The sequence below is a fragment of the Pelophylax lessonae genome, assembly GCF_965119305.1.
Source record: "Pelophylax lessonae genome assembly, chromosome: 13".
Lineage (NCBI taxonomy): Eukaryota > Metazoa > Chordata > Amphibia > Anura > Ranidae > Pelophylax > Pelophylax lessonae.
The window spans coordinates 41,237,437-41,250,963 of NC_138780.1; the positions used below are offsets into that span (position 1 = coordinate 41,237,437).

General features: G+C 43.9%; 1 protein-coding gene across 4 annotated transcripts in view; it reads left to right on the plus strand.

Annotated features, from left to right (window-relative positions):
• Positions 1–13,527, plus strand: part of LOC309543374 (Fc receptor-like protein 3) — a 69,179-nt gene that overhangs the window by 12,485 nt on the left and 43,167 nt on the right. For all 4 annotated transcript variants that reach the window (XM_082242846.1, XM_082242848.1, XM_082242847.1 and 1 more), the window contains exons 3-4: positions 6,997–7,254; positions 12,778–13,038. In XM_082242846.1, coding sequence (XP_082098972.1) covers positions 6,997–7,254; positions 12,778–13,038 — 519 coding nt within the window. The remainder of the gene's footprint in view (positions 1–6,996; positions 7,255–12,777; positions 13,039–13,527) is intronic.

Consider the following 13,527-nt stretch of genomic DNA (forward strand, 5'->3'; position numbering starts at 1 on the left):
AGGGGCCAAGCTCAACCCCTGAAAAATAACCCCACACCATAATCCCCCCTCCAGCAAATGATTTGGACCAGTGAACAAAGCAAGGTCCATAAAGACATGGATCTGCGAGTTTAGAGTGGAGGAACTTGACTGACCTGAGTCCTGACCTCAACCTGATAGAACACCTTTGGCATGAATTCAAGTGGAGACTGCGAGCCAGGCCTTCTCGTCCAACGTCAGTGCCTGACCTCACAAATGCGTTTTTGGAAGAATGGTCAAACATTCCCATAGACACACTCAAAAACCTTGTGGACAGCCTTCCCAGATGAGCTGAAGCTGTTATAGCTGCAAAGGGTGGGCCAACTCAATATTGAACCCTAAGGACTAAGACTGGGATGCCATTAAAGTTCATGTGCATGTAAAAGCAGGCGCCCCAATACTTTTGACAATATAGTGTAAAGCTGCAGGCTGCAGCTGAGTCCCTGATATATGCATTGGTGTTAGGAGGGGTAGGTATTTTGACAGCACCAAATGTCTGACATTGTTCAATGGACAGAGCTAAGACTTTTTGGAGAAATAATTTAGGTTAATAAAATTGGGCAGTAGTTCTCAACCCTAGCCTCTCTCCTTCCGGCCCTCAAGCCAGTTGCAGATCCCCTAACATCCACCTCCCAGTTCCACAGTGCCACTCAGCCTCCCATAGAGGGCCAGAGTGCACCTGAGATCCATTAGCCCCAACAGTGCTGCCCAATCTCCCACAGTGCCCCATAGTGCCCTTCAGTGTCCCCTGGCTTGTTCCATAGTGTTCTCAACCTTCAACAGTGTCCTGCAGGGCACCTTGGCCCCTGCAGTACCCTCCAGTTTCCCAGACTGCTCCAGCACAGTCCCCAGCCTCCTAGAGAGACTCGCCCAGCCCCCTCTAGATACACATCCCCTACAGTTGCCCCTAGCTTCCTTCAAAAACCTTGCCCCTTACAGGACCACCAAGTCTGTTGCAGAGTCCCCTAACCCCCTACACAAACGCCATCCTCCACAGTGACACCAAGCCCTATCCAGAGCCTTCCAGATCTTAAATACATGTAGCACTGCCCCCGTAGGAGCTGCTGATTATAGAACTATCTTGGGTCTCCCTCTGATTATCCTGTTGCCAAATACCGGATATTTTCACACACTGCCCGGGGCACACACACTCTTTCACCCGTTGTCTTCAATGACCAGCCTGGGGGATATGTTTTTGGTGTTTTATTTGGAGAACTTGGATAGGAGAAGGGATTAGTAGGATACTTCAAATTCAACTTTGTACAGGTGAGGACAACTCTCACTTTGCCTCATTTAGTGGAACTGAATAGCAGATCTTCTGCTGAACCATACAGCACTGGCGTGGGAAGAATAGGTCCATTGCTTGTGTTAGCAGCAGACTCAGTGAACTCTGTATTTTCAGGACACTAGCCAGTATCCCTTTTAGCTTACACCCAGCCCATTGACTTTCTAGCACCAAGAGGGGGATTTTAACAGCAACGGTCTCTGTGGGAAGTCTGTACTCACAAGGCCCTGTCCGCAGGTCACCTTCCTCCATGATACCAGATGAGATCCATGGGCATCCTCCCTCAGTCAGCCCTCAGAAGAGTCCCTGGGTTTCAGCATCTCTGTTTCTGGCCCTTAGGTTGACCACCTGAGGCTGCATATAATTCTTTCAGAGGAGTGGATATGGCGCTGCTTGTAGTGTATATCATTTTAAGTGTAAACAATAACTCACCCTAGCTCCACCGCACTGTGAGAAGATATAGAGCTAAGTGTCGGTGCTCAGGCTGAATGTCCAATCCAAATGGTATATGAATAAAGCCGGCATACGAAAATGCTTCTTTCAAGTAAAATTCTTTATTCCAGCATGGATAGCGGTGACAACCTGACAAATTCTGACGCGTTTTGGCTTTATGCCTTCCTCATTAGGGATGATCGAACAGTTGGGGTCGACCAGGACATTGGGTGTTTGAAATTCGGCCGAATTCCGAACTTTTTGTGGTAAAAGTTCGGAATTCGGCCACCAGAACCGCCCAAAATACCATGGGGCAGGAACTGGGCTTTAAAAGCCCATGAGTGGCCCAGACACATCAATAAAATGTGATTGGAGTGACTACAGGGTCCAGAGCCCAATCAGGAGTGAATACGCCCCCCCATACGCCCCCCAGTATATAACATAGCCCCGCCAAAACTCTAGCACTGTAATACAGAGCCTGTGGAAGAGAGTGGAAGCATTTGTGTTTCTCCTGCTGCTTGTAAAGCTCCAGTGTCATTTTGCAATTATTAGTGTGAGGAAAGGGATATGCAGTGTAGTTAGGGTACTATATACCACTATAGTTAGATTCAAAAATCTAGTTTTTGTAGGGATAGCTTTAAGTGTCAGGGTGACCGTAGTGTAGTTTAGGGTGACCTGACTCTGCCATGTCAGTGTGACCGTAGTGTAGTTTAGGGTGAACTGACTCTGCCATGTCAGGGTGGCCGAACTCTGCCATGTCAGGGTGACCCCACTATGCAGATTCTGGGTTAGGGGTATACATATATATATATATCAAAAACGACAATTTTTAAGAACTTTTATTTGCCTGATTCATAGTCCCTGGGGCATTACCCAGAACCCTAGGCACTTTTTAGGGGCATTTGTTGGGTTTTAGGGCTTCAAAATGGTGTTTTTTGATTCCAGAAGTTCGGGTCCCATTGATTTCAATGGGGTTCTGGATTCCGAACTGAACTTTTGGGAAATTCAGGTGTTCTGGTCGAACCGAACTTTTCAAAAGTTCGATCATCCCTATTCCTCATAGCATCATTTTAAGTGTGCCTATAATTGGTTTGTTAGGTGAAGTGATCCACTGTGCAAATTAGCAATCAAAGGCATTAAAAACTTCTTAAACAATTGCAGGACCTTATTAGTGAAGAAAACTAATAAAACACTAACTTAATAAAACTATGCATGATACATAATATACAATAAAGTGACTGTGCTGTGCTTTAATTATATTCCTTAACATCTGTGAAAAGTGTCACATGCCATGATAAAATGTAAAGAAAGCCCATAAAGTGACGTGCTAAAAAACAAAAAAATATTGGTTGATTTTCAAATATACCTTGTGGTGCTTTGGTGGAAATTCACACGTGCTCCCTCTTCTCCACCTCATTCACCAGAATTTCTCCCCTATTGAGGTGTAAACAGCATTTGTAGCACTTTGTGGCTGCACACAATACAGGGCTACCTCGGCTTCTCCTATGATCTCTTGTCCCTCCAATTCTTAGATGTTGTGGCTGCATTAGGTTTCTTTTTTATGCTTTATTTCTTTACTGCTGAGGTGCATAGGCCCAGAAACAAAGTTAGCTTAGTAACCCCTCCCCATATAAAAAACCACGCTTACCACAATTAAGTTGGAAAGGGCAAGGCCACAGCTTTTATTTAGTTTCCAATACCAAACCAGTCCACGTTTAGACCAGTGCCAGTCACAGTTGTACTGTGAGCACTCTTAGTCATTATCAACTTAAATTCCAAAAAGGGGTAAGGGGGGAGAGTCCGTTCTTACCATCAGTGCCTGACAGACAGCCTACCCCCAATTTATAAACAAGGGCATAACCCATTACCGGAACTTTAACTGCTGGAAAGGTCAAAAACCGCCACGAAAACTGTGACAGACCGACCAAAAAAAAGGGTGGGGTTGGGGATGGGGGAGTGAGCAGGTCTTTACCACGATTCTTCTTAAAAGACCACTAATTCCCTGGGGAAAGTCCTCTTAACTGAGCTCATACCCAGCCCCATACCCAAGGCTCCTTCCAATCCTTTTGTCCCATGTAGCCTCCTGCTTGATCCAAACTTCTGGCCATGCCCCCATCAGTCAAGGCCCTCTTTCCCTACAGGGGTCAAGAGGCCTTCGTTTATTTTCACCTGGTAATCCTGCAAACAAGTCTGTTGTTTTTCAACAGAATAAGGGGAGACCTGCAGAGATCGTGCTGCCATTTCCTTCCCGTTCAGGAGGAGAGAAGCCACACGGTTTATGATGGCTATTTGATTGGAGTTATGAGAAGATACTGGTCCTTATTCTGGGGTGTGCATTGATATTTTGCCGAGCTCCTGTCATTGATGGTGATTGATAATATATGCTCTGGTGGGTTTGCATTGCATGAGGGGTGAAGGAACCATGCAGCCGTGAGGCTTTGTCATTCCCAACACTGGTGATACCCTCCTCATGTTTGTACTACATTCCAATGTGTAGTTACTGCACCATGATCTGCTCTCTCATTTTTTCTTGCATATTTTTCTACGGATAATCCATCTGAGGAGGCTAATATCATCAGATACCTGTGTGGATTTATATCCATAGGATTTTATATGCTTTGATGAATTTCATTGGACATATCTTTTATATTTTAAATCGTGTTCATACATGGACTTTGGACTTTGTATTTTCCGGTGTATAAGACGACCCCCCTAATTTTCAAGTTAAAACATAGGTTTTGGGCTATACTCGCCCTATAAGACTACCCCCCATCCAAAGCAAGACAACACCATTGAAAAACATCAGATTTCTCATAATATCTCCAAGGTACCCTAAGTATAAGTATTACCTGTAGATGTAATCTCAAGACGCTGGCTGTGCGGGAATCCTGTACCGGTATACCGTATGTACCGTAGCTTCGGCTACATACAGTATACCGCGCTGAGCCACTCACAGTGAGCGATGCATTCTATTATTGAATGCAAAGCCTGCTCGGATTGGCAGAGTTAGAGAGGCGGGCTGATGTTACTCCACCAATCCAAGCAGGCTTTGCATTCAATAATAGAATACATCGCTCTCCCTGATTGGCTCAGCGCGGTACACTGTATGTAGCCGAAGCTACGGTACATACGGTATACCGGTACAGGATTCCCACACAGCCAGCGTCTTGAGAAATTACATCTACCGGTAATACTTATACTTAGGGTATCTTGGAGATATTATACTCGGCGTATAAGAGGACCCCCCATTTTTGGGGGATTTTTTTGAGGTTCAAAAGTAGTCTTATATGCCAGAAAATACAGTATTTGGTTTAATTATTGTTGAGCGCTGTATATTTATACTTTGTTTCAACAGAATAAGCCACTATGACTCTCATTCCTTCAATCGACTTCAAAGCGATTGTTGGTACGACTGATATCTGCATCTCCCAGGAACACTTTTGTTCACTAATAAGATCCTGCAATTGTTTAACAAGTATTTGATACGTTTGATTGCTAATTTGCACAGTGCATCACTTCACCTAACACACCAATTATAGACACACTTAAAGAGATATACACTACAAGTAGTGCAATACCTACTTCTCTGAAATAAATATTTAAAGACTCTATTTGCGAGGGCAGCAGCTTAGTAATATTTTTCACCATTTGTCCATAGCGCGGAACATTTTCTCTTTTGTTTTGACCTGAGGCCGCATGGCAGCCTGCACAAGGGAGAGGCAGCAGCCCCCTCTACACCTGAACTCTGCTCTCCAGCCGAATACCAGGAGCCACATGTGCACCCCAGATATAAGCACAGTCACCCAGCATGCACCAGGGCACCTCCCATGCCTATTGGCCAGGGCTGTACAGATATCCAAAGTAATATACTCGCGCCTAGGAGTTGAAATGTAACAAATGTGTTAGATGGGGAGCAGCAAGTAGTAAGAATCACTATCAGAAGATAGTGATCTCAAATTGGTAAGAAAAATGATGCGATACTGCGCTACCCCTATGTAAGTGATAGAAAACTTATGATGTGCAACTAATCAGTATAAGTGCACGTGTGAACATGAAACCAATACTATTGTGCTAAGTTGCCATAATTGCTAATATTAATATAAATAATTAGAATAATAAATAAATAAATAGGTACAAAATTAATAGCGTGTTAAATCTAAAGTGCACGTGCCAACATGTAACTTAATAAGGTGCTAATTAGTACATACTTTACAATGACATGTAAAAAATATTATTATAGCATAAGAACATGCATTCCAATAAAAAAGTCCATATAGTGAATATTAGATGAAATAGTGCAAAGCCGTGCTCAAAAGAAAGTCTCTTAAAGTGAAAATTGGGATCGTGCGTGCCGGTGATCCTTGAATGCTATCACTCTGTGCCAGAGAGGTAAGGTAGCACACTTACCAGACGATGTGGATTCTTATGGCGTACGCCGATAAGAATCTAAAACGCTTGTACTGCTGCTCCTGTGGTATGGATGGACGAATGGGCGGTCTCGTTATGGATACGGGTGTATGCTCAGTATGGAAGAAAAAGGAAAAAAAGGCTCCTCATAGTGTAGAAGGTTTTTTACCTTTATTCAAAAATTCTAAAACCACATCAATCTTCATAAAAACATCCGTAAATGTCCATAAAAACCCCCAAAACGACACTGCAGCTTAAAAACTTGGACACTCCAAAATAAAATCACTCCAAATGTAAACATGCGTGACACATCAAAAAGGATTTGACCAAAAAAACACTCAGGTCAACAGATATAATCCACCGCTAGTGAGCTCCTGTATTGCCTTGCGGCTGTGAGAAAACAGGACGCTGGCTCTCTCCCTGCTCTCATCTGCATGGTTTCCCTCCACTGTCCAATACACTGTAGCACTATTGAATCCGTGTGAAACATTAAGCCAGGATGAGCAGCACCAGAGCACACTGGGCAGGTCCTATCTAACAATCACAGCTCCCTGTTAAGCAGACAGCTCCTAGATTTACCTGGCTGTCTCCCATTTAAGCAGAGAAACCAAAAAATATATACACCTACCCTAACACCTACCTAGGAGGGTGCTACATACACATTTTGTAAACCCATACTTTTATTGTATCATTATAAATACTATATATACAGTATATATAGCATATCTTTTATTTACTGTTGAGTCATGGAAGGTCTTGATTTGGAAGATTTTGCTGTAAAACAGTAGCCATCATAGCTGTTTGGGGTAAATAAGCTTTATTTCCTTTTCATAAGCCCATGTATTAATTTACAGAAACCACAGCAAGGCCTATGGTGACCCTCACACCAGAATGGAACAAGATCTTTACTGGAGAGGCTATTACAATGACCTGTGATGTGAGGTCGATGGCACAAGGAGTTTTGGTCTATAACTGGTACAAGAATGGTGACTGGTTACATACGGGGAAGAGCTATACAATTCAACATGCCGAACACTCACACAGTGGAAACTACCAGTGCCAGATAGGTACCAGTGACAGAAGTGACTCAGCCAGACTGGATGTCTATAAAGGTAAGTCACTGATATCGCTTTTCTTAGTGATTTTTCTGTATCAAGAAGACAATTTAAGCAGTGTTGCAGGTCATTCTAGAATGCTAGCCAAGTGAGGCTTGAAAAGATTTGCAGACGCCGATATATTACAAAACGTTCACTGATACCCTGGCCCCACACCTGACGAAATTATTTAACTCCCTGACTTCCGGTACCCCACTGTCCCCAGATCTTAATGCTGCTCTTATCTCGGTAATCCCCAAGCCCTCTAAGGACCCTAGTGATGTTTCTAACTATAGGCCTATATCCCTCATCAATAATGATATCAAAATTCTCACTAAGCTCCTCACGAATAGACTGAATGCTTTTATTTCCCAATATGTTCATAAGGATCAGGCTGGGTTTATTCCAGGTAGACAGGGCACGGATCAAATCCATCGAGCGGTGGACTTAATCACGGTCCTAGGCTCCGTCTGGGATGGCGGGCCTCCACAGAAGGGATTTCTCCTTTCCTTGATATCCAAAAAGCCTTTGACACGGTGACGTGGCCTTACATCTTTGGGGTGCTTGAGAGATGGGGTTTTGGACCCCGTTTCACGAACATCCTACGATCCCTGTACTCTTCACCATCGGCCAGAGTGCGTCTTCATGGATGCTACTCCGACCCTTTCCCTATAACCAGAGGCACCCGCCAGGGCTGTCCTCTCTCGCCATTGTTATTTGCGATTGCGATCGAATCATTGGCGATTGCCCTTCGGCACGATGGCGACGTCTCGGGGGTACGTTGTGAGGACAGAGAGCATAAATGTGCGTTGTTTGCGGACGACATGCTACTCTTCGTCACAAATCCCGTGGCCTCCGTACCTGTAATTCTTGATCGATTTAAAGTATTCAGCGCTGTTTCGGGTCTTCAGGTCAACTTGTCAAAATCCTGGGCCATGAATGTCTCTTTAGACTCATCGCAGTTGGCCACTGCGAAAGCCACCTTCCCTTTCTCCTGGAAAGCAGACTCTATACCGTACTTGGGTATTCAACTGACCCCCTCCATTTCCTCTCTTTATTCGGCCAATTACCCCCCTCTGTTCAAAAAGCTTTATGCTGACCTCGCTACCTGGTCCACGCACTCACTGTCTTGGTTGGGGAGAATTCATGCGGTGAAGATGACATTGCTCCCTAGGGTCCTGTATCTTTTCCGTGCACTTCCAATCCCGGTTAACTCCGAACATCTGGCGGAGCTACAAAGGGCAGTTATCAAATTTATTTGGGGTTCTAGAGGCCACAGGTTCGCCAAATCGGTACTTTTTCGCTCAAGGGAAAAAGGGGGTCTTGCCCTCCCTAATCTACGATGGTACTACCAAGCGGCCCAGCTAGCCCAATTCTCAGCTATTTATAGGCGCTCTGCCAAACCGGACTGGGTCCATATAGAAAGACAAGCAACCCCGAATCACACGCTGGACTTCCTGGCCTGGAGGCCCCCTAAAACTAGACCCCCAATTCTATCCCCTACACTGTCACATTCCTTCTCCATTCATGACGCCCTATCTAAGCATCCCAACCTGATTTCTCCCATGAAACCACTTACGCATCTTTTTCATAACCCCAATTTTCCCCCTGGTCTCAATATCAGAACCTTTGGCTGGTGGCTCAACAAGGGGCTCTTTAGGATAGGTCATTTCTTTAATTCTATGGGCCCTCTATCTTTCCCACATTGTGTCAGTTCCCTTAAAATGCCTCTGACTGAGAGGTCCCGCCACACACAGATTTCCCATTTTCTCCACTCAATTTGGTTGACTAAGCCTGACCCTCCCCAGGTCACTTCCTACGAGCGGTGGTGTTCGGAGGCCGGTGACCCTAAACGGGGTATATCTCTGATTTACAGTGCCCTCTCAGACACTACTGATAAGCCCAAATACATGTTGGATTGGGAAAGGGACCTTGGTGTGGAGCTGGAGCTGGATGACTGGAGTACCCGTTTCAGACGCGCCTTTAAAGGTATTGTTAATGTTTCCTTGATTGAAGCCAATGTGAAATTGCTCTCCCGCTGGTATTTGGTTCCTACACGTTTAGCTTGTATGTACCCCAATTCCTCTGCTCTATGTTTTCGAGGATGTGATATGTCAGGGGACTTCCTTCATACTTGTTGGTCCTGTCCGAGGCTCCGAGCCTTCTGGTCGTCCATTTTTCGTATGGCCCGGAAGGTGTTGGATCATCCGATAGACCAGTCTCCCCTCATAGCCCTACTTAATGGTAGAGTTTCGGGTTTGCCTACATTTTCCCAAAAACTCCTTCACGTTATCCTGTTGGGGGCCAAACTTACCATAGCCAGGGCGTGGAAGAAACCATGCGTATCGGTTAGGGAAGCCAAAATGAAGATCTCCTGGATCATGACCCAGGAGAAGCTCTCTGTTATTCTCTCTGACCGGGTGGCCCAGTTTGAGTCTACTTGGGAGCCATGGGCTAAATATGTTCATATTGATATATGATGTTAAATATCTCATGTCTGACCTAGGACCCTCTCCCTTCCCTCTTGACTCTCCTCCTCTTCCTGCTTTTCTTTCACTCCTTCTCCTTTCTAATTTGATATGGTATTAACCCTGTACTCTGGGCAGGGTCTCTGCCTCTGGCCTCCCGCTCAGGGGGCGGATGTGTCGCCACCTCATAGGGGCACGTCCTCTGGTGCGGGGGGCTGGTTGGGGGGGGGGTCCTGTCTAGAAGGGTCAACATCCCCTTCCCCTCTGCTTGGGTTGAACATTCCCTGTTTGCGGCAAGTTACTGCATCTAGAACCCGTCCTCCCCTTTGCTCCCTCTTTGTCGTATGTTGGTATGCGCTAGGACGCATTTTGTCGTTTTTCGCCTGTGAATCTCACAGCAGTTTATATGGTTTAATTGTATTCTGCTCCTGTTATACCAGACTGTACTTTTGCAATGTTTTTGCTGCCTTTTTGTTCTTGTATTTCTTGATTTCTGAAAATTCAATAAAAACTATTGAAAGTGAAAAGATTTGCAGAGAGCTGTATGGAAGGAGTTAATGCAAGACAGAATGAGTAGATCGTGGTTGTGATTCCTCCCGGTGGTGGATCATAATGGATGGATGTAAGCTTTCTGTTTGCAAAACTTAGTCCTGAAGGATACTTAGGCCCGTAGTCAGTGAAACTAGTTTCAGAAAATGCACTAAAAGAACTATAGCAGATGTTTTTTCCAGTTTCTACCCTTAAGCAAGACTTTTGAACTCTTGAAATGGCCAACGAACTAACTTCAAAGTGTATGTAAAGCCAAAACTTTGAAGAGCAAGTGGGTAAGGTTTAGAGCTCATGAAAGTTTTTTTTTCTTTTATTGCTGTGTCCCCACTAGGTAGATTGATTTATCTGTTTATCTGACTTATTCTGGCTTACACTATATTACCAAAAGTATTGGGATACCTGCCTTTACACACACATGAACTATAATGGCATTCCAGTCTTAGTCTGTAGGGTTCAATCTTTAGTTGGCCCACCCTTTTCAGCTATAACAGCTTCAACTCTTCTAGGAAGGCTGTCCACAAGGTTTAGGAGTGTGTCTATGGGAATGTTTAATCATTTTTCCAGAAGCATATTTGTGAGGTCAGACACTGGTGTTGGACGAAAAGTCCTGGCTCACAGTCTCTGCTCAAATTTATCCCAAAGTTGTTCTGTCGGGTTGAGGTCAGGCCAGTCAAGTTCCTCCACCCGAAACTTGCTCATCCATGTCTTTATGGGCCTTGCTTTGTGCACTGGTCTAAATCATTTGGTTGAGGGGGGGATTATGGTGTAGGTTGGTTTTTCAGGGGTTGGGCTTGGCCCCTTAGTTCCAGTGAAGGAAACTCTTAAGGTGTCAGCATACCATTTTTGGACACTTTCATGCTCCCAACTTTGTGGGAACAGTTTGGGAATGGGGGTGCTCCTGGGCCCCCAACCGAGTGCCCCATTAGCAAGCCGCTTGCTTAGGGGGCACTGGTGTGTGCTCATGCCCAAGCCAGCTCTGTGTGGTGGTGGGTCCATAAGACACACAGAGTGCATCTCGCCCCCCCCCCCACCGCTCGCTCCTCATTGGCTGCAATTGACAGCAGCAGAAGCCAATGGCTCCTGTCCCACTGCTGTGTCTGAGCCAATGAGGAGAGAGATGAGAGAACCACTACTCTTGTGCACATTGCTGGATCGAAAGTAGGTCTCAGGTAAGTATAAGGGGGGTGGGGCTGCTGCTTGCAGAAGGTTTTTTACCTTAATGCATAGAATACATAAGGCTGGGTTCACACTGCCGCACGGAGCGGCTTACAGCAGGGGTCTGGTGCGTCCCTGTTCACCATATCAAGTCTGATTTCAGATCCGAATTTTTGGTTGAATCCAGACCTGAAATGGACCAGAAGACGCACAGGACTCCTGTACAATTCGCTCCAGAGAGAGAGCCAGTCATAATCTCCTGATATGCAAATTCTTTATTTTGCTCATATTTGATCACCTCTGCGGTTTTTATTTTCTGCGCTATAAACAAAAAATAAAATTTCTTCATCAATTTAGGCCTATATGTATTCTGCTACATATATTTGGTAAAAAAAAATCCCAGTATATTGATTGGTTTTTCGCAAATGTTATTGCATCTACAAACCATGGGAATATTTTTTATGGCATTTCTTTTTTTTTATTTATTTACCCCTGACCTGTGTGTGGTAATCTGATCAGGAGGGGGATGTCCATGCTGTATATAAACTGTGTGACTTTTCAATAAAGAAGAAGGCTAAGTTGTCGGCTAGCTTTGCATGGGGGCGGCTGGAATATTTGATATCTATGTTCAAGACTGAAGGAAGCCGTATACTGATGGAAGTCCAAAAGCACAGTGTGGGTCACGGTTTCATTACAGGAATGATCCATCTATAGTTGACAATTAATTTGATGGATATGCCACACATGGGAAAATGGGTTTCGTTTTTTTTCAATACTATTGCAACTTATGGTAATTAGCTATTGATCACATCTCTATTTCAGCTATATAATTTCATAATCAGCGCAATGAAAATACCTTTATACTTATAAAAAAAGCCATAAAAAGCCTGATGGCCGAAACGCGTTGGCTTTTTTGACTGTTGTTCACCTGCAATAATAAAGCGATATTTTAGCTGACTTCCATGGCACCAGCCTTTCTCCCTTTTTTGAATGTACTTACAAAATATTTTGGTGCTGCAGAATTAGGAATAATGATCAATATTTCAGTGCCCTGGCCAGTTGACTCAGTTTGATCAAATCTGATCTAAAATCAATTAGAAAGGAAGTTATGGTTTTTCAATTGTTTGCAGGTTTGATTGTTTTGATTGAATCATACATTGTTTGGATAATGTAATGAAAGTGTGTATGGCCACCATAAGTCACAGGAGTGCTCAGTGTGTTTGAGGGCTCTGGTCGGCTTTTGCACACAACACTAACACAACTCCTTCAGTACTGCCTCTTATAGCTTCTTCTCCTCTTTTACTCTCCATTGACTTCCCACGTGCAACACTACCTTACTAAAAAAAGAAAAAATGTATTTTACTTTCAGGCTATGTCGTCCTCCAGGCTCCTCTTCATGTGTACGAAGGGGACAACGTTACACTGAGATGTTCTCAGTTTCCTGGATACGCAGCCAAACAGACTATATTTTACAAGGACAGTGAGGTCATTCAAGATTGGTCACTCGAATCTGAACTACTGATTGAAAATGTAAAAAACATATCTAATCAGAGGTACAAATGCACAAGACAGGTCCAACACCATTTTCTGTATTACCAGCACAGTGATGACGTGACCTTTTCACCCCAAGGTAAGTGTAGAGAACTTAAAGTGATACTAAACCTACAATGTTTAATTGCCATTAACTTTTCTTCTATTTTTTTATGATCATGCAACTGTATTTCATTTAATATAAAAAAAAAAATATTTTTTTTACAAAATGTATTACTGTTCAGCGGTCGGATGAAATTTCCCAGGCCTTACTCATCCTCAGCGAAAGCTTTGAGGGGGTAGTTTTTAGTACTCTGCTGATGTATGCTCTATAGCAGCAGAGGAGGTCTGGACTATCAGAGATGTATAGTAACTAAGTAGAACTACTTCACTACTGTACTTAAGTACCGAAAGGCGGTATCTGTACTTTCCTGGAGTAGAATTTTTTTCTCATACTTCCACTTTTACTTCACTAAATTTTTCCAATGATTTCAATACTTCTACTCCAATATTTTTTTTTTGTGCTGCATAATTACTCGTTACAATTATAAAAATTACCACTGCCAGAACAGTAGATGGCAGGTTTCAT